General features: G+C 32.5%; 4 protein-coding genes across 7 annotated transcripts in view; 2 read left to right on the top strand and 2 right to left on the bottom strand.

The window, feature by feature from the left end:
• Nucleotides 1-627: 627 nt before the first annotated feature.
• LOC110996695 lies at nucleotides 628-12,021 on the bottom strand. Of its 2 annotated transcripts, XM_045633100.1 has the most exons (9): nucleotides 11,725-12,021; nucleotides 9,896-10,003; nucleotides 9,574-9,686; nucleotides 5,619-5,730; nucleotides 4,696-4,822; nucleotides 3,316-3,483; nucleotides 2,940-3,060; nucleotides 2,207-2,493; nucleotides 628-1,826 (listed from the first exon to the last, which is right to left on the bottom strand). In XM_045633100.1, the coding sequence occupies exons 1-9, from the start codon at nucleotides 11,796-11,798 to the stop codon at nucleotides 1,794-1,796; spliced, it is 1,143 nt and encodes a 380-aa protein (XP_045489056.1). In that variant the 5' UTR covers nucleotides 11,799-12,021; the 3' UTR covers nucleotides 628-1,793. The 2 variants fall into 2 exon arrangements, with proteins under 2 accessions (XP_045489056.1, XP_045489055.1); XM_045633099.1 differs by having other exon boundaries at nucleotides 628-2,493.
• A 3,030-nt stretch (nucleotides 12,022-15,051) lies between these two features.
• LOC110996696 (60S ribosomal protein L4) lies at nucleotides 15,052-20,414 on the bottom strand. Its single transcript, XM_022264509.2, has 10 exons — nucleotides 20,263-20,414; nucleotides 19,302-19,482; nucleotides 18,832-18,913; nucleotides 18,459-18,622; nucleotides 17,985-18,109; nucleotides 17,402-17,500; nucleotides 16,817-16,952; nucleotides 16,315-16,450; nucleotides 15,944-16,103; nucleotides 15,052-15,263 (listed from the first exon to the last, which is right to left on the bottom strand). The coding sequence occupies exons 1-10, from the start codon at nucleotides 20,263-20,265 to the stop codon at nucleotides 15,075-15,077; spliced, it is 1,275 nt and encodes a 424-aa protein (XP_022120201.1). The 5' UTR covers nucleotides 20,266-20,414; the 3' UTR covers nucleotides 15,052-15,074.
• A 191-nt stretch (nucleotides 20,415-20,605) lies between these two features.
• On the top strand, nucleotides 20,606-21,597 carry LOC110996700. The gene has a single exon (XM_022264512.2). It carries the CDS (start codon nucleotides 20,654-20,656, stop codon nucleotides 21,584-21,586), a length of 933 nt encoding a protein of 310 aa, XP_022120204.2. The 5' UTR covers nucleotides 20,606-20,653; the 3' UTR covers nucleotides 21,587-21,597.
• A 1,025-nt stretch (nucleotides 21,598-22,622) lies between these two features.
• The window catches only part of LOC110997426 (la-related protein 1), a 55,830-nt gene continuing 54,167 nt past the window's right edge, over nucleotides 22,623-24,285 (top strand). For all 3 annotated transcript variants that reach the window (XM_045633170.1, XM_045633169.1, XM_045633168.1), the window contains exon 1: nucleotides 22,623-23,430. In XM_045633170.1, coding sequence (XP_045489126.1) covers nucleotides 23,083-23,430 — 348 coding nt within the window. In that variant the 5' untranslated portion in view covers nucleotides 22,623-23,082. The remainder of the gene's footprint in view (nucleotides 23,431-24,285) is intronic.

The following is a 24,285-nucleotide window of genomic DNA, read 5'->3' as shown; positions in this document are numbered from 1 at the left end:
TCGTGATTCGTGAGGTCTTTCAGCTCTCTGCATCTTCTATCGCATTTACCATGGAGAGTGTTCTGAGTTGTTCAACCTGCAGCTGAGTTTCATTATCGGACGTCAAGGCAAAATACAAATTACCATCCGTATCACCTCAACATCCGTCGTTCCACAACTTAGCGTTTCCTAAGGCAGTTTTTGCCGCACACTGCTGAAATAATTCCGAACCAATTCGACTTAGGGACAAGAAAAGAGCGTGCCAATTCTTGAAAGGCCGGAAACGCACTTGCGAGCCTTCTGGCAATGTGAGTGTTCATGGGCAGCGGTATCACTTAACATTAGATGAGCCCCCTCCCGTTTGCCTCCTACATAAACTTTTTTTTACTAAATAACTAATTAGATGAATGAACATCTATTTGTTAATGTTCTTAACCTAAGGAAAAGATGTATTATCTAGATTCTAGCTCATCGTCTGATCCGACAAGTGTTGCGTTATTTACATAGACTTTACTTGGGTACTTATAATATAAAGGTGATTTTTGACCTCATTGTTGATTTGAGGACTTGGGGAATAGGTTTAGGACGGTAAGATGTTCCTTCTTTACTGTTCTTATGATCGTATGTAGGGATAAAATAAAACACAACTTTAAAATGTTCTTATATTCAGTATGTAACGAAACTCAAAAACATAATTTTTGTGGAAGAATGGCTAATATATACTAGGTGAAAAGCCATCATCTGTACATATTTTTTTTATATGTAGGATTTCTATACTTAAATTTTCACAAATATATTCAATGATAAGTGTTTTTTCTGATGTACAGAGTTAACATAAGAGCCTAGACAAAAGTATTATCTAAATAGTTTATAATATATAATAATATACCATAGACATCACTGTAGAAAATGATTTTTTTAAAAGAAAATTGTACATCAGATACTGCACTATGTTGCTATGAATGTGGGGTGTCAGATTTAAAGTAGACCTAGTACTTAGGACTCTTGTGTGTTGAGTTTGACATACATAAATCTGTCTCCACTCTGTATCTTACCCTGAGTTAGCGTGTGTTGTTACTGCGGTTCGCAAATGGTGCATCATATACAGGAAACACTTATTACAGCTTTTTATTCTTTAAGAATATGAATGTTAATTACTTAGCTGGTTTTGATTTTATGAAAATTAAATTAATAAAAATTGGCTGTACTTAATATAGTGCTCTTTTTTTATACTTTTATTTAACTTAATGGATAGTGCATTTTATAAACATAAATCACCGCACCTTACTATTAATATGGGTATTGATGAAACATGGAGTAACACAATTAGCATTTTGAATTAAACACTACCCCAACAACATTAGAAAATCACCTAAGATTAATCTTGAAGCAGTTATTTGTAAAGAAAACTATACTATTGACAAACAATAAAATATTCATCTACCCTCAAAATGTTTATCTCTGTTAGGAATTAATTCGTTGTGAGGGTAGATCAAAATTTTCTTAACATTAATAACGTGAATTACACTAATAATGATTATTTAGGAAGCAAAAAAATACATTTATAATATATTAATATCTATACTACACATTTTATTTCCAGTTATGTAATTAAGGAGTAGGTTTAAGATTTTTAATTAGCTCCTTATTTGAGTTGATTTTACACAGGAATAAATCTCCATTTCGTATTTGCCATGTTTCTTTTCACACTAAGATTAATCAAACGGAGCTTTTTAAAATAACTGCTGACCCTGTTTTATGAGAGTGAGAACCAACCTTCTTAATATAGTTCCTTTATTAATGGCTTTTCTGTATTAGACATTCGTTGAAAAATCATTTAAATACACCTAAAACAAAATTTTATGGGTCATCCAAAATTCTATTCAGATAATTTATTTTACCACTGCAATTCATTATGACAATGAATCAACAACAGTATTTTAAATATTGCAGTATGCTCGTCCCAAAGAACAGATACCTGAGGTGGAATAAGATATCAAACAGTCAAATTATCTAAATTTAATATTATCCACATTTTTGAATCAATCAAAAAGAAAGGAATTGATAATTCTTAATTTAGTTTGTGATATCTAAATTAATACAAACCGTCACTTTGACAATTTTTATTATATTTCCATCTCAGGATCTGAAACCTGTGTACAACTCAAAAGATACAAATCTATGTGACAAAATCATATCCTAAATATTTTTTATTTTTTCTCCTCACCCGGGCCGCTTTCTTGTCATCATATTCTTCATCTTGCTCCTCATATATATTACTGTCAATCACCCAGTCTTCGCCAATTTCAGTTTTTATCTGCTTTACTTGCTGTCTAACAGTAGGGGGAGTTTTTTTTTTCCTCTTTCTTTCGGGATCACGTTTTCGTGGCCGCTCCTCTAAGACCAAGTGGGGATACTCTTCGACTATGTAGTTTTCCTGGTCGTAGCTGGTGGTGATTTCGACACCAACTGAAGGGTCTACATCGGGGAGGATATAGTAGTTTTCGAAGTCACCTGTGACATCAATTAAACTTTAGTCTAAAACTAACTTTTTATTTATTTATTTATTTACACTTCGTTGCTAGAAAGAAACACAAATAACACAATATATATATAAATTACAAGGGAAGCAACGGGCGGCCTTATCGCTAACAAGCGATCTCTTCCAGGCAACCCTAGTAAGAAGAGAAAACAATAAATAAAATTTTTTATCACCATAGCAAATGAGTCTATGGTATTATTTGGGTAGTCACAAAAACCTACTTTACCAGAAATAATACATTGTGTTTTTTATATAATAGGATAGGGCAGGCTTATCTGATGTTAAGTGATACTGCCCATGAATTCTCACATTGCCAGTGCTCGCAAGTGCGTTGCCGGTCTTTCAAGAATTAGTAAAATCTTTACTTGAAGGAATACTTTGTTTAATATATTTCAACAACAATAGAAGCAAAAATTACCTTGTAAAGAGATTGTATTCATTTCTGATGTGAAGTGTCGCTTCTTCTTGCCCGAGTTGCAATGTTTGATGTATGCATATTTGGGTTTAGAGTCGTCCGGTATTATATTAACAGTCCACTCCTAGAAAATAAAAAAACGATTATTTGATGGTAATAAGGAAAATAATAACCAGGAAATCTTAAATATAATATATATATATATATATATATATGCCGCCTTAACAAATCCTGAATTTAAAATTACTGGTCCTCTACTGTACCTTTTTAAATATACTGAGAAACAATTCTACTGATCCTTCAGAACTATACATGGTGTTACCTGTGAGATTCATATATTTATTTATGGCTAAAATCAAGTAGCTGACTTGTAATTTACCTGATTCTCAGCAGCCGGTATTTCCTTCACTTCATCCATGGTTATCTCTTGTTCTTCAGCAATCTCATATATAAAGTTATCTCCAATTGTGCCATCGTCTATCATTTGAAGCACTTCGGTCTGGTTTTGAAGACTATTGTCTACTGATTGAGATGTTTGTGGGATAATCTGTAAGGTAATCTTAATATAAATATGTGCCGTTACACATAGACACAACAAATTGTATATTAAAGTTTAATTATCTATTGAAGTTTGGAGCAAAACCATTGGGTAAATATTCAACATATATTATTTTGAATATTATTTCTTTGTCACTGTAGCGTTCAACATAACTGTTGCATATTCTTGGACATTTTTAGTTACTTAATTTGTTTATATGTGATTCTATATTTTATTATTATAAGATATATGTATCAAATTCTTCTCATATTAAAAAAATAAATAAAAACTTTATTTATGACAAAATGGTTATGACAAGATTCATATAAATACACCTACGAGTCCCCACACACTAAGGAAATTCTGTGTTGTGGGTAACTAGAAGATAATAATTCCGTAGTACATGGTACATGTTTAAAAAAGTTAAAAAAAGAAATATAATAATAGTTTTAGTGTTAAAAATTAAGAATGAGTGAACAAGTGTGTGAATGGGTGTGTATGCGCATATATTTGAGAGAGTTATTGTATACATCATATGTATAACTTCGTTTTTATGTATAAACAACCAGTGCAACTACAATCTAATAGGTATGGTCCTCAGATAACTATACTTTTGCGTCTACTACTATATATATAGTCGTCTAATACTAACTATATTTTTGAGTCTACTGCAAGCCTCACGATTTCCTTCACCGTTCGAGCCAATGTTAAATGCGCACATAAACAGTATATTGGTTCACAACTAAGGGGCCGTCCATATATTACGTCATTCTAAATTCGGGGGGGGGGGGGGGGGGGTTGGTCTGCAGATGACGGTTAAATGATTGATGGGGGGGGGGGGTTTCGAAATTGACGTCATTCTGATTTATTTACTTAAAGTTACTTACGTACAAAAAGATTATTTCTAACTAAACTAACTCATAATAAAAGAAATGGTAATTAAAAAGGTATATTATATCAAAGTAAAAATAATAAGAATGTATATTATATCAAAGTAAAAATAATAAAAGGTGATTCTATAACCAAGTGTTTTAATCACATAATACCCTATTTTTCTCTAATCTGCAATGTTTTATTTTGTCAAACTGGTAATGACGTCAATTTTGGGAGAAAGGGGGAATGGGGAGATAGGATGATTATAGGGGGGGGGGGGGGTCAAAAATCGGGAAAAAAATCGATGACGTAATTTATGGACGGCCCCTAAACTAAAGTTAATTTTACCTCTATAATCTGTTTAGGATCCTGCATCTTGGTGATGACCTGCTCCGACTGGGTGATGGAGGCTTCAGCTTTATCACTTTCCACTTTCACCACCCATAATTGCTTCTTCTGTAGATTCTTGAGTGATCTGTAATAACATTTATAAATTTATTTACATTACAAACATAACATACATTTTTACTGATAGATATTTTTTGTGACCTCTCTCTGTCTTTTGACAAATCCACATTTCACACGATCACACAACACACCCGAATTAGGTATTTCTTAGTTAATACATTTAATACATTTTGATTTCGTAAATGTTTGAACCTTTTTGTATATAAATATGTAAAGAAAAATACTTTTTTAACGGATTGAAGTTATGTATTATTGTAAACTTATAATTATTTAAATAATTGTTAAGTGTTTTTCTTTAAATGTGTAAAAGTTATGTTAATAAAAGACAATACTATATAATTTCGTATTTACGTTTTTTGATATACATCTTTTATGTTAGTTATAGTACAAAATAAATATCAATATAACATCAATGAGATTAAAGAGTGGAGGAAACTTTCTTGCCAGTTCTTGTTGCCCGCTGTATGCCCTTGACTTGCGAACTGGTTGTAAATGTAAATTTAGAATTAATTTTACATGTTTTTTCTGACGTTTAAAAGTGTACTTTTTACCTATATGAATAAAGTTATTGTAACTTTGACTTTGTATAGATCACAAATATAACCTAATTTAGATTACAAAAACATCTAAATTGTACCTAAGTATAAGAAACAAAAAATTCAAATATTTAAGAAAATTTTCTGAAAGAACCCTTAATATCACCGCCCGTAACGTTAATATGGTTTCTAATACAAATAATTTATCTATGTCTATTTTTAATAATGTATATGTGTGTCATAAATACATGTAAAATAGGTACTTACAGATAACCGAGAGTATCAACTAATTGCCTGACATTCAGACGAGAAATAGACTCCGGCTCTTGCTTACAAGCCTCCATACTATAATTGTGTTCCACGCGAATTATTTCAGCGGCTGAAACAAATAACTTTAATTTTAATACAATCGGAGGTAGACAGGTAATAGTTGTAGTAGAGATGATCTAAGGCCAACTCCTAAGTAATGTTGCCCCTAAAACCAACTTTAAATAAGGGAGTTCAAGTATTACGTCACGCATTTTTTTGAGCCCCCCCCCCCGCCCATGTAACGCGCCGTTACGTAACGTAACGTTTCCACGCAGTGACTCTTTGCACCGTAAACTTGCCATTTATGTGGTGTAAAGTGTCGGAAAGTCGAAAATAATATTAAAAATAACGCATAATTCAATCCCGGCCCCGCATCGACACATTTTAACTCAACACATGTCGACATTATAAAACACTTAAAAACAAACTCCTTGAATTAAGAACTAATTTTTTTAAATTAAATTATAGCCCATTAGGCAGAAATTCTACTAAATATTAAAGTAATTTGTGTGTGTGAAGAAGTGTCCCCTTACGTTCTTACACAATACTACAGATAACTAAACTGAGATTAAAACACCACACAGAGAAAGTTATCACTTTTTTAATGGAAATTAAACATTAATATACAATCAAAGCCTGGCATGAGCGTGCCCCCTTCATCCCTGGTCAAAGCACTTGCTCCTACGCTGAAAGCCGGTTCATATCATATATAAATCTCCTGTCACGATGTTTGTCCGCGATGGACTCCTAAACTACAGAACAGACATCAATCTTTGCACACCGTGTGCAGTTTGATCTAACTTAAAAGATTTATTTATTTATTTTAAGTAAATTTTTCTATCTTAACAGTTACAACTAATGCGATAGAATTCCAATATATTTCCCACACCAACTATCCTACATACAAACATTAAAAAATTAAACTTATATTCCTAAATCCTATAACTAACAATATAGCAAGCAACTGTTGTGAACTCAGCCAGCGTACAAACAAATAGGTCTACCTCAATGGAAATTTTGTTAATTATCTGTATCTGTAACCAAGTTGGTATGTGCGTGAGGTACATCCGAACATAGAATAGCTTACATCTCCATTTATACCCGCAATATTATTTAATTGCAAATCTTTGTTTATTATTTGATACAATTCTAACAGATGGCGCTGTGTTAAAAGTACCAACGTTTCACATAAGTTCTACTACCGTTTCCCTTGAATAGTTTACTACTATGTAATATAACAAAAACCTTAGCCACAGCAACGCTTGGCCGAGTCTGCTAGTTCTTTATAAAAAAATGATCATAAATGCAATTCGATCGATCCGTTTAGACTTATAGCGTCACTGAATAAAATTCAATGACGAGTGAATAACTAAATTCTGATATAAATTATTTATACAAGATCCCGTTACTAAGGGACAATGTAAGTTTCACATAAATATTCGATGCGATTTCAAAGACGTATTTTTAATTTATTTTATTATTCTTTATTACTCAAGATGTCATATGGAACATGGTGTAATGGTTGCAGCTTACAAACATTCAGTGTAAAAAAAACTTGGCGATTAAAAAGAGTGGCGGAGAGTTTATTGCCAGTTCTACTCTTCCGTTATACACCCTTGATTTGAGAACTGGCAGTAAATGTAAAATAAGAATCATTTAATGTATTTTTTTTTTGACGTTCATATGTGTTTGATTACGAGTTGTAAGTAAGTAAGTTGTAGTGATTACAGAGTAGCAGAATTTAAACGTGGCTAGAGTATCATCTTATTTGAAATCGTCAATTAAGTAATTAATCGTCAATATAACTAAACATTTTCGATACCTATAATTTGTGATTCGTAACTTTTAAGTGTTCATAAGTGTACATTATGTTACCTATATGAAAAAATGATTTTTGATTTGATTTGTATGAAAACGTAGTTTCTAACTCATGCGTAACATCTATATTACATTGGGTTTGAGTACCTTTTTGGTTCCCTTTAGCGAATTTTGCGAAAAGGTCTTGGTAAGTTGACCCTGCAATAAGACGCTTTATTACTCGCACGTATACATAGGCAAAGTCTGAATATATAAGACACTAACGGAAACACAAACAAAAGAAACGAATTTTTATAAATCGTTCCCACGATTTCTTTAATTCACAATATGGGTTCTTATTTCTCCAAAGTAAGCAAAACGTATAATGATTCTTATCAATAATGTATGAGAGTTATTACTTTCCGTCTGCTCAGCAACCTATAGGCAAGTGTCTAAAAATGTACGGTTTCCTCCAACTTTTATTATGTTCCCTTTGTCCCCTCTTGGGCTTTGGGGTTAAATAATATTGTGAAGTGAGCTGTTGATTTCCTTACTCAATAGACAAGCATTGCAATACTGCGAGGGAATGCCGCCATTAAAATTATTTATTCTATATCTATCTATATTAATATTAATCGATATATATATCTCTTTCTATCTATCTATTATTCTAGACGAGGCTACGGGACACCAATACGTAAAGGCTGTAAAGGCTCACTCAGCCATTCTTAGTACGTGTACTTCTTACGTGCCATGTACATTTTGATCACTTATAAGACGTTTTTAAAAATCGTCGGAGTTGCGCACTGAGAGTATAGCCAGACGCACAAGGGTGCCTTTTAGAAATAGTTTTCATGACTAAAAATATAAAGAAGAAATATTTTCTCCAAAACATTGAACCAATATCCCTATTTGAATTATTCGAGTTTAACACGTCGATAATAAAACCCAAAGTGCGAAATAAATTCAATTATAAATTACGCTACGATAACAGACCAAACAGTTTTAAGGAAGACATTACAGACGATAAATATATGTATGCTGTTATGAATAAGCTGGTTTATTTTTACTTCAATAAACAAAAGAAGATCGCCTGGGTTTGCTACCACCCACTGAGTCTATTAACAATTGCATATTAGAGATATAGGGAGGATTATATTGAAAGTCAATACTTAGGGATATTATTTTATCATCATTATTTTCGTATGTCACAAACACATTGTCTCCAATATACGGGAGTCATACCTTTCCAATTACGAATCCCGGTGTCCCCGAAATGAAATGTGGGACGCCAAATTGTCCCGTTTTTAGAAACAGCACGGAAAGAGTAGCAGAATTTAAACGTGGCTAGAGTATCATCTTATTTGAAATCGTCAATTAAGTAATTAATCGTCAATATAACTAAACATTTTCGATACCTATAATTTGTGATTCGTAACTTTTAAGTGTTCATAAGTGTACATTATGTTACCTACATGAATAAATGATTTTAAATTTAAATTGAATTTAAGCCAACTAAAATTTACTAAATAAATAAGTTTAAAAGTGTTTTTTTTTCATCGACTACTTATTATTTGACCAATGGCCCGTTTTGTCAAAGAATTTTGACAAAAGTCACTAACTTCAGGCATACTTCAAGGAAATGCAAAATTCAAATCGTATCACAAATCACAATTTACATCTTGTTAGAATATGTCAAACTTCATACAGAATGACACTTCATAGATACTTGACTTGTTTGACGCGTTTTATAATTGCTTTATTATTAAAATAAAAGGTTTTTATTATGAGTTAGTTTAGTCAGCTGTTCATACAAAATTGATAATTTTAAAGATTTCTTTACCAGAATATTATTTTTATAAGTATAATAATATGATACATTTATCTCAGGCATACACACACAAATGGCACTACACTGCTATATAAGTGTTAGCTTTAATATAAATATTTGTTCATTTTATTTTATAGAGATGTAGGTGATCAGACTTCTCTGCCTGATAGATTTATTTTGTTTCTAGATTCTCTTTACTTAATGAATAAGTGTTCTTTGCAATTGAGCAGTTAGGATTATATAAGGAACAAGGCCAACACTGTACCCAGTAAAAGAATATATTACCTTTCTTCTCTTCGGGGGTTTGTCTCATTGCAGCTTGTTCCTGAGGCGACAGGAGCTCAGGTAGCATTGGTGAGTCTATCCAAAGGCCCTGAGAGTCCAATTCAAAGTGATACCTGCAAAATTAATAGGTTAATTTAATCATAACCATTGCACTTAATCTCTGAATCTATCCCGACTCTTATATACATATATAAAATTTATAGTCTTTCCGGCTTATAAAAATAATCACTCTTATATTTGATTTGGGATAATAATTGATTGGCTAAGATAATTTTAAAACATATAATAATTTTTATGGCAAGAGGGTAGATGTGATACATACCCACACAACTGTAAGTTAACATGTCGCCAGAGACACTCACTCTCCTCATGCATCGCCCCCTCAATCCAATCCTGTCTCTTCTCATCCACTTCTGATGAGGTGTTAACACTAAAAGAAGTATTACCAAAATTAATGATTTTGTTGCATACATTTACTTTTATTTAGAGTGTATGAAATACAAAAGCCTTTATAGCTGATAAACAATTATTATAACACATCTATTTTAGTACTAAGTCAGAGACTCCTGAACACATGTAGCCTCCTCCAGCTTCTACCATCACAATATGTCTCAGGCCACCCTCAGCCAGTTTAACCAGCTAACCCTCTCTCGTGTCTCACATATACAATAAGCATTTATGCTATGGTATCCTTCTCCACTTCCTTATTGTATCTCTTGTGATGTGGCCCGCTTACTTCCATATGCATAGTCTATTTGAAACAATATCATGCAAGTTTATACCTGTGTTGACAAGTTAACTTCACTGATATGGTGTTGTAGGCATTCCTTATGGTATCTCTTAAGGACCAGTACCCTTTTCATGCATCATCTAGAATCCTTTGAATTTCCTAGAGTTGTCCAAGATCAATGTAGGATTGTACATAGTCTATCTTTTCAATGTTAAAAAAGATGTTGGTTTCCATTAACATGATTTAGTTTGTGACCTATTAATTATAAACTGCTCAACCTTTTACTCTTTTTAACCATTATCATATTTTTGTAACAAGTTTCTAGAGTTAATTTAAGTTTCTATAGAAGTCATATTTTTAATTCTTTGGTTAACGCCTTTGTCGGTGCATACATCTGATAGGTATTACTAGCACCAGGTAGCCTCATTATTAATAAGCTGTTATTAATCTTACATGGGATGATCTAATGAGCGTCTATGATTTTCTTTCATAGTTCTTTTTCTATCATTAAACTAACTCCATACTGTCCTTTTGCTTCTTCTTTTAAGATTATGTAGTCCCTATGCACTTCAATGGTATTTCCCAATCTTCTTATTTTACTAACATCCAGGAGTGTATCATGAATTAAATATAATAGAAAAATAAATTGATGTTTACAATTTAATCCTTATTTAACAAATAAATATATCAGAAATAATTTTGGTTACCTTAAGCATTAACTAAAAATACAGTCAATATAATACAAGTATTTTGGTTGACAAAACTAAATATCTTGCCAGAATATATTCTTCATTACTAAAGTTGAATTTCAATACTTGCTTGATGGCCCATGACAAAAATGCTTTAAACCATATACTTTACCACTGAACCATGGACCTCCATGGTTTAGCTTAAAATTGTGATAATGTAGTTTTAATATTAGTTTTATGCCAGTTATTAAAAGCAGTTAAACTATTTATTTTTTTGAACTTGAAAGTATATTTCATAATAATAAACAAAAATTTATATACATAAATTAAGAAAAAATAGAAAGTTAGTTTAGGTTAGTATAGCAAGGATTAAGAGAAATTTAATGATGACAAATCCATCAAATGGTAGTTTTATTTATGACCCTTACTACCATATAAATAGAGTACAGTTTTCAACCAAAAAATCAATGTAATTAAAAGTTAATGTAATGCATTTTGGAATTAAATTTGCATGAAATCTCACAAGTTACGATAGTTATAGTCAGTTAACATGTTGTTATGAATAAGAACAAAATGTAAACATCTAATAGGAACTAAATGTATAGGCTAGCGTTATCAAGCGCTTTTGGTGGGAACAACGCTTCGAGGTCAATGGGCGAAGCCCGAGATATCCTATACAAAATAATAATGAATTTTCAGATACAATTGAATAAAAGGCGGGAAAACACTCACTTGTAGAAGGAGAAACTGCACACTACATCATATTCCAAGTTGCAGCCCTCAACAACGCATTTCTGAGCACTCATCTTGGGTACCTTGAACCGCGCTAACCAAACACGGGACCTGTTCACTCACATTCTTATTTAAAGGTAGAAACTAAAAAATATACACACTTAGCGCCTAAAGTAACTTTCAAACAAACTAATTTGATGGATCTTTGGAAAATTATCAATCAAATGTCGAAAATGACATGCTGTCACGAAAAGTCCAAGTCCCAAATGCGTGCCACTGCCATGAAAATATGGTGATGTAATTTACCATAGAAATAGATTATAGCAACACTGAGTAAGAGTTCGATAATCGAATACGGAACGTATTCGATTGTCAAACGTCAATTTTTCAGAACGATTATCGTTTATGATTTATGAAATTGATGAACTTCTAAAAAAAATTCTTGTAATATTAATAATTTTTAAGTGTCACACAATATGATGTTGCTAATTTTTTTGTAAAAATTGTGACTGGATTGATAGATCAGTAATAAATTAATAAAGTATTATAAGTTATTCTTTAATATACAGTATTCCCTTTTATAATAATTATGAAAAAATTTCTTTAATGGTCATTTTATTTTTTACTCCAATGAAATCATGGCGAATAAATATATCGATAGTAAATTATTGTTTAATCGAATCATAGTATTACAATATGCGAAAATAATATCATAAACTAAAAAATATTTTTTTATTCGCTAACGAAAAAGTTTGACTAGAAATATTGCCATCAAGAAATATGAAGAAATGTTTAATTTACACTTTGCTTTTACATTTAAAATTAAAGTATTACCTTAAAAATAAAGCATTTATTATTATCTTGTATCCAAACTAATAATGAATATATTTCTTTAATTTAATCATTGTTTTACGAGTCATAGACAACGTTTGTGTATTGATCCGATAGCTCTAATCGCCGTGTAACTTCCGGTGCATCAAGGCTATTTTTGGAAATAACCTATTCGTACCATTTTCTCTAATTTGCATGCATTTCTTACCTTCTGCTTACGTAAGACATTTAACTTTTTGTTTTCATAAAATATTGTCATTGTCATTTAAATAATGACAAAAATTGACAATTATTGTGTCAAGATGTCAAGGGACAATCGCTGATTTGTCCTTGAAGATGTTACGTGATAGTAAAAGGAAAATATATTTTATACTAAGATCGATTGTCTTAACAATAATAAAGATACATCTTACTTTTATAAATATATATAAATGTAATTTGCTATGCCGATATTTATTTATCGTCGCATAATTTAATTATGCAGTATACTAATACCAGTACCTAGTGAATAAACTTGCAGCTCTCAAGTCTGTGATAGCAGGTGTGACTGACTGGGCAATTATTATGATGTTAAACATTTTTATATAGTTGAGGCTTGAGACCTAATGACATGAAATATCAAAATCAGGATAATAATCCTGAAAATGTATGATGCGATAAACCACTTGTCTAGGTTTTCAAAAATCATTCATGTATCATTGCAGGAATTTGAGGTCCTTTTTTGCACTTATACACTACACTACTTACACTCAAATTCATTGATTACTTTATTCCAATAAAATAATTGAAAGTTCCACCAGACCCACAGAAAAATTCCTATCGTATAATTATAATGAGTAATTAATTTCGTGAATAAAACTATTTTCCATTATTAAAACTAGAGGCAAATTGTTGCTTAAGCCTTTTAATCTTAAAAAAAGATCAGCAATCATCTAAAAAAAGTTCAGATCCACACGAGATATGAAAGAGTTTTATTCTCATATATTTATGGGTATAAACGTTGCGTACAGTGGCAATTTTGTTTTAAACATACATTCCTGGATTGTTGTGAAGATCTTCATGCCACGAGTGCTACTGTTAACTGTGTAGTTATTTTAGTAGTACTACCGTACTGTAAGGGTAACATTTTGAAACTTAGAGATTTAGCGTTAAGTGTGATTCCCGTATTTCGTTATTAAATCGTCTTGTACTTCGACATATTATGAGCTTCATGGTTTGCGCTGTCTCTGTACTGAATCCGAATTTTAGAGTGAGCCCAAAAGAATCGGCGGGGCTCAAGTATAATTTTTAATGAATATAAGTTGACATGTTTAAATGTACTAGTAAAATTACTCAATCAATAAGTTGTTATAAAATCTGTAAGAATCCACTAAGTGATTTCGTAACAATACAGTAACGTATGGCGTAAGGGCTCCAAGTAGAGACGTTATGGATATGATATTTCGGATCTGGATATAGCGATAAAATTATATCGGTTACGGATATGTAATTATTTCGAATTATCCGTTAGTTTCGGTTATTAGATTGAAGTAAAATATAAACACAAGTAGTATTGAAATAATTTAGTTTTATATATACGTTTTATCTATCTAATAAAATCCCAGAGGCTCTTTTATCTCTGCCTTTTAATAAATTTAAGAAATGTATTAAAGAAAAGCTGTGTAAAAAGGCTTACTATAAAGTTATTGATTATCTAGTTGATAAAAGGGCCTGGGACTAGTGCTGGGCAGGCTGCCTCTAATTAATTTGATATATTTGTTTGATGATTTGCTTTTTTAAAAGAGTACCGAGAGTTTTTTACGCCGGCTTTTTCTCTCGGCCTACACCCTCTGTCTTTGCCGATGAGTAGGGATGCCTACAAGGAATTGATTGACGTGGAATAAGTGATACCTAGAAGATCTTATGTTCCAAAATAAACGTATTTTATTTTTTTATTTTTATTTTATTTTAAGTCTAGGTTATCAGTTGGTACATAGGCAAGTAATTATGAATCTCCTCAGTTTTATCTGTTAAAATAAAAGTGCTCTAAATTTAATACATTTGCAAAAACATTTAGATATTTTATACATTGCACATTAACTTATGTATTATATATTAAATGTTTTCTTTTTAATTATTTTTGTAAGTAATGAAACGATTAACAAAAACCTGTCGTAACATGTAGTTTAATCTAGATTTTAGACTCCCATTGTTTCAGTTACGGTTGTCCATACAGGCTACAAGACACCTAAATCTATCCTTGACCAAACTATAAACAAATCTAGTCCAAGAAAATTCAATCCAGGTGTCATTTCAAAAGGTTTTCCTTAAATTATGTGTTTGTTCTGGCAGCCTTATATATTTCCAAAAATAAATCCATTAATATAATTAATTTGACAGCGTTAATCTCAGGAATTCTTGAATAAAAAATATCTTGATAAAGGACTTCAGAACTCCTACTATGCTTAATTAATAAGGGTAAAGTCAAACAACTTGTTAATAAAATAAAACTCAACAATCAATGGATAAATTTATTATCTTTACTTCTTAGCCGGCACTTTCTTTTCCTTCTTTTCGGTCTTCTCAGCCTTCTTCTTAGGAGGTGGTGGCGGGGTCTTTTTAGCTACGGGCTTCTTGGGAAGCTTGGAACGTGCCAATTTAATAGACTTAATGCGCTTCTCACGGAGCTTTTGTGCCTTCACAGCCACGTCGTCTTCAGGCAGTTGAACCTGATAAGTTATCATGTTTATTTTTTTTCTTAATGGTGTAGTAGGGTTTATTTTATTGTACTAAAATTCAGAAAGTGTCAACGTGATGGGTAATCATGGTTTATCATAACCCAATGCTCTGATAAGAGAATATCATCATAAATTGAAAATTTTTAATCTATCAAACACTTAATATATGAAAAAAAAACGAGTGTGCTTATGAGCACACACGACTGAAGTGAAACTTCTTTTGCACCATCTGTATGTATATATGTGTGTGTACAATATATACATATATTAATTTTCTACAAATATTTAAATTTATTTCATGTTTTCATTGGTAAATTAAATTTTTTGCAGAGATCTTTTATTTTTATTCATTATTGGATACATCAGTAATTACTGTAGTTGTTAAACCGAGACAAAGGCTTATAAAAAAACAGATGTGTTAGATATACGGAAGGTATTTGGCTATGAGAGGAAGAGAGAAATAAAATGTGCGCGCGCACTGCTCTCTTATATACCCCACTTAACTTCCGTTCGCCCTGCCCGATCACACTTTTCGTAACGCTTATGTCAGGCGTTCGCTTACTCCCCATGTCAAGCGTGCGTAAAGAAGTTTCACTTCAAAAACCTCGAATTTAGACTGATCAAAGTTTCAATACAAGGTAACTATTGTAGTCTACATAACATATACTTACACCGCGCTTTTGAGCGAGTGTAATAGCTCTGACATTCCTTCTCCTCTGCTGGTCCAAGATGGCTTTCCTCTTGAGTACAGCAGCGTAGGGGTTAAGTCTCAACATAGCACGTGTGTTGGTCAGAGGGTTCAGCTTACGCTGAGCATGTTCCACGCGTTTGCTGAAAGAATATTTGATTAAGAATTGACCCATTTGAAAGAAGACTTCTAGTTAAATTGGTTGTCGAGAATGTCAGAAATTGTCAACGTGATAGGTAATCATTAATTTTCATAACCCAATGCTCTGATAAGAGAATATCATCATGTGCAAAGCAAATAATCCGGTAACAGTTCTAGGTTTCAAATATGTCCATAAAAAGTTAAGGTTCTTACTTGGCTGGTCTAAGGACTTTTCTGATCTCGTCAGATCTAAGCAGTCTGGTCAAGTCAGTGTTGGCCATCTTAGGCTGGGGCAGGTTGAAGTTCTTCTTCAACTTGGATGGGGTCTTCCATGAACCAAAGAGGGCATCTGTTGAAAGATATGATATATAATAATGAAGATACATACAATCACACATACAAGGAGGATATATAGCAAGGTTCCGATATCTTTTGTGTATATTGAACACAAGAGTTTACATAACATGAACATGTACTTTTCTACATATAAAAATGTAGGCCTCATGTCGACACACCAATAGACAGATTGTCTCTTTGATGTTTCCTTCGGGCCTAATTACTATACCCCTTTAATTGTAACCTGAACCAAATTGAATGATACAGGTAAGGCTTATTGGGGACAATTTTTGGTTTTATTTATAAAATTACCTTATAAATAAAACTAAAAATTGTCACTTGTGTTGTAACTTTCTAAAATTAACAAAAGTTTACTTACCTAGCCTCTCAAAAGCAGAACGGGTCCAGATGATGAATCTGCCAACATGTCCACCAGGGGCAAGTTTAAGCAGGTTCAGCTTGTTTACGTTAAGCATCTCAACACCAGGGATGTTTCTGAAGGCTTTGCTTAGACCCTAAATAATGTCAATAATATAAAACACTGGTCCCACAAATGAACAAGGCATAAGGGCTATCTTATAAGGTCGTTCATTTGGTGATTACATCAACGGTAATTATTTACTTTTAATTTGATAAAATTTAAAAAATCTTATGGTTATGTATTGTTTTTGGAATTTGCTTAGTTTTGCTGACAAGAGAATGAGGAGAGGGGATAAAATGCAGTAAACCCGCTGAGTAAGTAATACTCAAACAGCCCCAATACATAAAATTAAAACTTCTACTTTTGTTTGAAATTGAGCTTTCAGATAAATTCATTGGATACAATAGTTGGATCATTAGAATCTATTATTGATAATAAGTTCAAATTCTAATTTACTACTAAACTAATTTTGGAAAAATATATTGATCAAAAAATATCGAAATTTTAGCACAAACAAAAACAGCTAATTGAAGGTAATCTTACCTGATCCTTGAAATATACAATCAGTGGGCCCTTGCGTTGCACGCGACGACGGTTGCGCATTTTACCTTTTCCTGCGCGGAGACGTTGCGATTTGTATACCTGAGAGCAATTTAAGTTATTATATTATTACATAATATATTATTTAAAATAATTTAATAGCTATTATGTTTTCTATACATCCTATAGTATATTTTTGTTTTCCAGGCTCTATATCATGTTATGATGTATTAACATGATTGTTGTGCCAGAACTTTATTTCGTCCCTTATGGAATAACACACAGATTATACACTGAGTGATATAGAATAGGGACTTTAGATAGTGACTCAATTCTTTTGGCACATATAATCCTAATTTTTACCTATATTTTATAAAAAAATTAACCTAATATTATTTAATTGGTGATGCAGGCAGTATGTACCATAAGATTATGTATAATTAATGTCTGATTCAAAGGAGTGTATTTAGTAAAAAGTAGAAATCTATTGGATGAATTTTATATGCAGTTCAAGACAATGTTTGAAGAACTAAAGAAGTTGTTCAAGTTTTAGTCTATAATAAAAATGATAATAAATAATTTGCACCTTAAGCACGTCAGACCAGGCCTTGACGCGTCTGAGGAAGATCACGGCGTCCTTGGTCTTCTTGATTTCTTGCACCTTGTCAGATACTACCAAGGGCAATTCTGGGATCTTCTCGATCACGTGACCTGGGAAATTAAAATTATAACTTAAGCAACTAGCCTCAGATGATATTTCATGGATAATGGCAAAGTCTTTAATTTCTATCTATTATTTATAATCAGAAAAATCATATCTTCATCTATTTAGTATATGTAAACAAACAAAAATAATTTATTTCATATATTACAAACACTATATTATTAACTATCCCCAGCATTTATAAGAGGCAGGCAGCATGGGAAAATGTTCACTACAGGCTCATTATTAAAATAACATGGCATATACAAATATGCACCATTATAACAAACTACCAACATTCTTTCCAAGTAAAATGATGAGAATAGGTTTAAAATTTCTCCTTTAAAAAAATCTTACCTCTAGCCTGAACCAGCGCGGGAACTCCTGCAGCGGCAACAGCAGCGGCAGCAGCAGCCCTACGCTGACGTAGGTTTACGCGACGGTGCCACCTACGCCATGGCTTGGTGGGGGCAAACATACGACCCCCGCGACACATGTTACCGAACGCTCCCTGTCCAGATCTGAGGAAATAAGATAATTTTAAAACTTTTTTCCCTAAAATATAAGTATGTTTTTTGTCTTTGCCTTGAGGCATATTCATCCAACTAAGTATTTAAACAGGTGTTTTGACCCTAGATATTAATTTCATTTATAATGCTGTCATTTCCAGATCTATTGGAATCTAGTCAAGATGGAAGTTGAAAAAAATTCATTTAAAACTGCAGGTTACCTGTGAGTACCACCTCCACGGACACGAGGAATACGGGCTACAGCACGACCGGTACCCCATGACTCAGCACTTGTCTGGTGACCTGTAAAGAATGGGAACCAATATAAAATAATTACAACTTTACACATAATTCTTTGGTTTGAGCTTAATTTCAAGGCTATACAGTGAATTTATAAACGGATAACTTAACATCAACACCCTATCTCTTGGATACTTTCTATATATTTTGTAGTATACACAATGCACCCATCGCTACTACAGAGTAGCTATGGAACGCCTAGCAAATACATTTATATAGCACTATTCCGCAGTAACACTCAATGATATTTATAATCATGTGAATGTGGACATTTAGTGCACTTTATATTTCAACATTAACTCTCTTGGTGTAGTCACTGCATAAAGTTAAGTTACAACATAGCTTCCTGTTTTATTTTAAGAAAAAAACATTTATTCTTAATAACTCTCACCTGCTTCTTTGCTAACAGAGTAGGGTTGTCTAGCATTCTTGGACATTGAGACATGGACATCATTGACAAGGTCTGGGCGGATTGGTGCCTTGAAAACGAATGGAAGTGGAAGTGAAGCATCTTTGACAACCTCACTCTTCTCTGAATAAACCGACACAAGCGGTCGGGCAACTGATAAACTCTGAAATTGAAAAATATTTGGTTACAAAAACAATTTAGTCTTATTGTAAAGTTTGAGTAAATATTCTGTAGTAACTAATCAGAACAGAGATAAATTTAAAAAAAAATTAAGTGTTTAATGTCTTCCATATGTCGACACACCATGAATAAAAACATCATGGTGTTTCCTAAAGGAAATTTTAATTTTGCCCCATACATGTACCTAGGAGACAACAATGCACAACTAGGAAGAGTTTTAGGGGACTGTTCTATAAGACTTATTTAGGTAAGTCGGATCGGACAATAACCATCATTAAGCCGAAAAAAGTTATAAAAACCTTCTCAACATGGCATCAGAAAATGAAATATAAAAGAACTATAACCTCAAAATAAAAGAGCTAATATATTTAAAACCCAAACAGTAATGATCTATTAAAATATTTAATTACAACATTGTATTAAATGTAAATCACTGCCATTCGTAGCAATACCAACTTATCGTCCATGTTTTAACAAACACAATTCCTCAATGACACCATAACCACAACAACAATATATTCATTATAACAGAACTATAATTTCAACAATTATAGAAAATATGCAACATTTAGCTCTGGGAAACACCAATCATACCTTAAAATTGTCTAAATTACTCTCAAATAGAAGTTTTAAATGTATTTTCCACAGCAGCACGTGGATTCCACACCGCGATTCAAATGCGATTTGAAACAGTCGATACTAAACGATTTTTACCACTTAACTTATATTAACGGTTTTGCATGTGTATTTTAACTTTACTTACCATTTCGCTTGTTTAGCGAAGCTATTACTCCAAAAACACACTATCGGCGGCGGTATAGACCATCCGCCATGCCACGGAGAAATAAAAGGACCGGAAGAAACGAATTGTCAAATTAGGTATAACGTCGCTTTGACAAGATTAAGCGACCGTTACCATATAATAAATTTAATTAAATAGCAGACAATAAACTTTACTCTCACAGAATAAAAATCTATATCTAAATATTTTAATCTAAATTAAAAAGATCATTGCCATTAAAATCATGACAAATTAAATGTTGCATGTCAAAATACTATTAAATATCTATATAATATATATATTTTCTCAGAGATGTGTGCCTCTTAAAAATGTAATGTGTACTGCATAATAAGTGTGTTAATTTAAGTTAAGAATGGAAAATGGAAAGCGTCCGATAAATTTAGAAGATAACAACCACCCCACTTCATCGCAAGAAATTCAAATTACTGAAGACAATGACGACTCATCGATAGTTTCCAATGAATTGGTTACTAATACAATTGATTTCACGTCTACTGAGACTGAGCAAACGATGTCTCATATGTTACCAAAACGAAATGTGGAAGTATTACCAATTAGCAAGCAGCCAACGACTTCAATACCATTATTAATTTTTAGTAGACCAACGTCAATGATAATGCGAAACTCAATGGCACCATCATTTAAAAACAGTATACAGATTAAAACCATTATTACACCTGAAACTATTCCTAATCAGCCACAAACTTTATTTTTACTGACTTTAGCAAAGTTAAATGAAAGTTCTATTAGCTTAGCTTTCGCTAATAATCGAAAAGTTAGTAACTTGCTTAGTAATACCCTCAAAAAGGAAAATACATCTAATTTACCAGAGCTTTCACCACCTGACTCCATAACAAGCGCACCTCCTTCCTATTCTTTTGTTCTACGCCAAATGAATGCCAGACGAAGACCTAGACTTATGGGAACGTTTATTCCATCACCTTCCTTTGTTACACATCCTCCTCCTCCAAATTATGCTGCTGCTTTTGACATTTATTTGGATAGTACTTTACCGACTCCAACTACTCGAGTTTATCATTTTGGATTTACCCCGATGCCTGTAATTTGTACAGAATGTGGATATACCGGAATGACTATGGTTAGGACAAAAATAACATTTTGTACACACTTGTGTGCTTTTGTCTTGTGTATATTTTGTTGCTGGATTTGCGTTCCCCTTCCGTATGTTTTACGTTCCTGTAAAGATGTATATCACTATTGCAGAAATTGTCGTAACTATTTAGGTATGTACTGTCCGACAAACCCAGATCATTCATATTCGTAATATTCATTACAAAACTCCAGCATTTTTTAAAGTTTGTATTATATTATTCACATTAAACGTTAATTTTTAAATACTTTCGTTTGTTAACCTATTTCATAAAATATTTTACAATTTAATATTATTTGTTTATAATTAATTTTAAGATAAATTTAAAAACTACTAGTTTCCGAACCAATTCGACTTAAGGTCCTTCAAGAAAAGAGTGTACCGATTCTTAAAAGGCCGGCAGCGGGTTTGATAGCCTTCTGGCCGTGCGAGTCTGCTGCCTGTCTGCATCCTGTACCATAAAAAAATCGCATATACTCAACCTTATAGACTTATATACATGACGGTTCTTAAACAATGTATACAATACCAGTAATAATATAACTCCTACAATTTAAAACAGCCATCTTGTCCTCCGTTAATAATTAGAATTTTTAGAAATGCGTCGATGAAATTTAACATGATGGATTATTATGAATCCGTTAATTACGTTACACAGTCTGTATCATTATCAGTATTTGGGGCTAGTCATTACCTATAGTGGGAGTTAAATTTTAATCTGTCGATATAATAGATTAACAAGAGAATTTTAAATGTTGCCATTTAATTATTTATTTTCTTAACATTTGTATTCAAAATTGGGATTACTAAAATTTATAACAGATAATAATATCAAATTACGAAAAATTTCGGCCAAAAAAAATTTTCGTTAACTTTACACCCATATTTGTTGCTGTATAATGGATATTGAATAACTTAATTAGGTTATGTTAAAAGTAAAGGTCAAATAGAAATGCAATGTGATTTTTTTAGTAGACGCGTTCAAGTTTAGTATGAAATAAATTATTAATATAAAATTTTAAATTTGAAAAACCTCATTCTTAAGAAGTATTTTACAGAGATTTAAGAGAATTAATTATGAATGAATATATATTTGAAAAAATAATTCACTCAACCATACTTAAATGGAATTTTCGTTTCAAATTAAATGAACGCAACTCATTTCAACCACTTTAAGCGCCCTCTGCTGTCAAAACGTCGTTTTGTAAAATTAGAAGTCAGCCTTCTGCAAGTTCCGTGTGTGTTGCGGAAAATACCCTTTTTGGGCGTCCGACCACATGTGTGAATTGTGAACAAAATATGGTTTTTGAGTGATTTTCGGTTCTGAAAGACCTGTACAGTGGTGAAATATACTTCCGTTTGTTACGAAAACGACTACTTGTGTTCTAGTGCTTGAAAAAGTTGGAACAAATCGACGGAAGTGAATTTTTTCGATGTAAATACGATCGGTCCAGGGTCATCCTGGTGAGCATTACGATTTGTGCGCACATATCTCAGTGACCGAGTTTTTATTGGATAGATTAGTGATACAGATTTGTCCTTCAATATATCGGGAAAGTTTTTCGATTGCTAGTTTCGTTGCAAGCATGTGTTGAGGTTCCATGGCGTCGCGCTCGTGATCGTCGGTTGGCGCGGAGCGCGCGCCTGCACTTACATAACTTAGCAGTGGTATGGCCACACAGGTCTCCGTCGAGGGAAGCGGACCCTCGTATGCGTCAGTTTTAAATTTCGGTGGTGCGGAGAGTAACAAAGAAAACATTGAGTCCACGGAGGTCGTGGAAACTCCTCCTCGACATGAAGACGAGGGGGAGGAAGGTTTTGTGCCTGTGGTTTCGCATACGAGAAGGCCAGCGAAGAGCCGCAGAGAACGGGAGCGTAGGGCGGCTCCTCGGGCTCACAACAAGGCGTCGCAGTCACATTCAGAGCCCCAGCCAACTCCTGAGCAGCAGCAACAATCAACAGATCCTCAACCTAAGAAATTTGTCGAAGCTCCAATACCCAAAGTTAACCCTTGGCAGGTTAGTGATTTCCTTATGTTAAGTCTTTTCTCATTGAACCTTTAAATTATATATTACTTTTGTACATATATTATTCATATATGCACATTATTGATCCATATGCATCCATTGGCACATACAAATGACTAAATATTGTGTAAGTTTGTAAGTGCATAATGTATATCATATAAATTATATTACAATTAGTAGCTATGATGTAATGTTAGTTGGAGCACAATCATATTTTAAGATTGACGTGTTTACATAGCTCACATTGTATCATGAAAATCTCAAAATTTAACACTTTGTGTTATCACCATGTTTTTCTGACATAACCTTAAAATTTATTTCCTGATAGTATTGCTTAATCTTGAATATTTTAGTGTTATGTAATTTTTCCATCATGTTTATATCTTAAAATAAGAACAAATATACCATACTTTGGCCTTGGCTAGATACATAAATGTATTATTAAAAAAATTGTCAAATTGAAAGTACTTTGTCATAATGCCAAAGGACAACTTAAATGTTCCACTTATAAGAGATATATTGTTTACTACAAGATAACTTCTGAATTGTCAATTTTAATGCTTTGCTTTGCAAATTATTTGCTTAAAAGGAATTTAACATATGACTGTAATAAGTTTTCAGGCTTAATTTTTATGAGTCGTAGATGTGTGTGTAGGGTGTGTGAGATTATTTATTATAAAACTTCAGAAATGGTTGTCTATTTGGTTTAACTTTCTACTTTAAAAACTATTTTTTGATGGCTATGACACTTATATGACCATAAATATAAATTCACCACTTATTTTACATGCGTACCATAAGTATTTCATTATACAATCAGAAAGTTAATTAAATTACTTATTCTTG

The sequence above is a fragment of the Pieris rapae genome, chromosome 22 (assembly GCF_905147795.1).
Source record: "Pieris rapae chromosome 22, ilPieRapa1.1, whole genome shotgun sequence".
NCBI lineage: Eukaryota > Metazoa > Arthropoda > Insecta > Lepidoptera > Pieridae > Pieris > Pieris rapae.
Note: the sequence above shows the minus strand (reverse complement) of the source record. Positions and strands in the feature narration are given on the sequence as shown.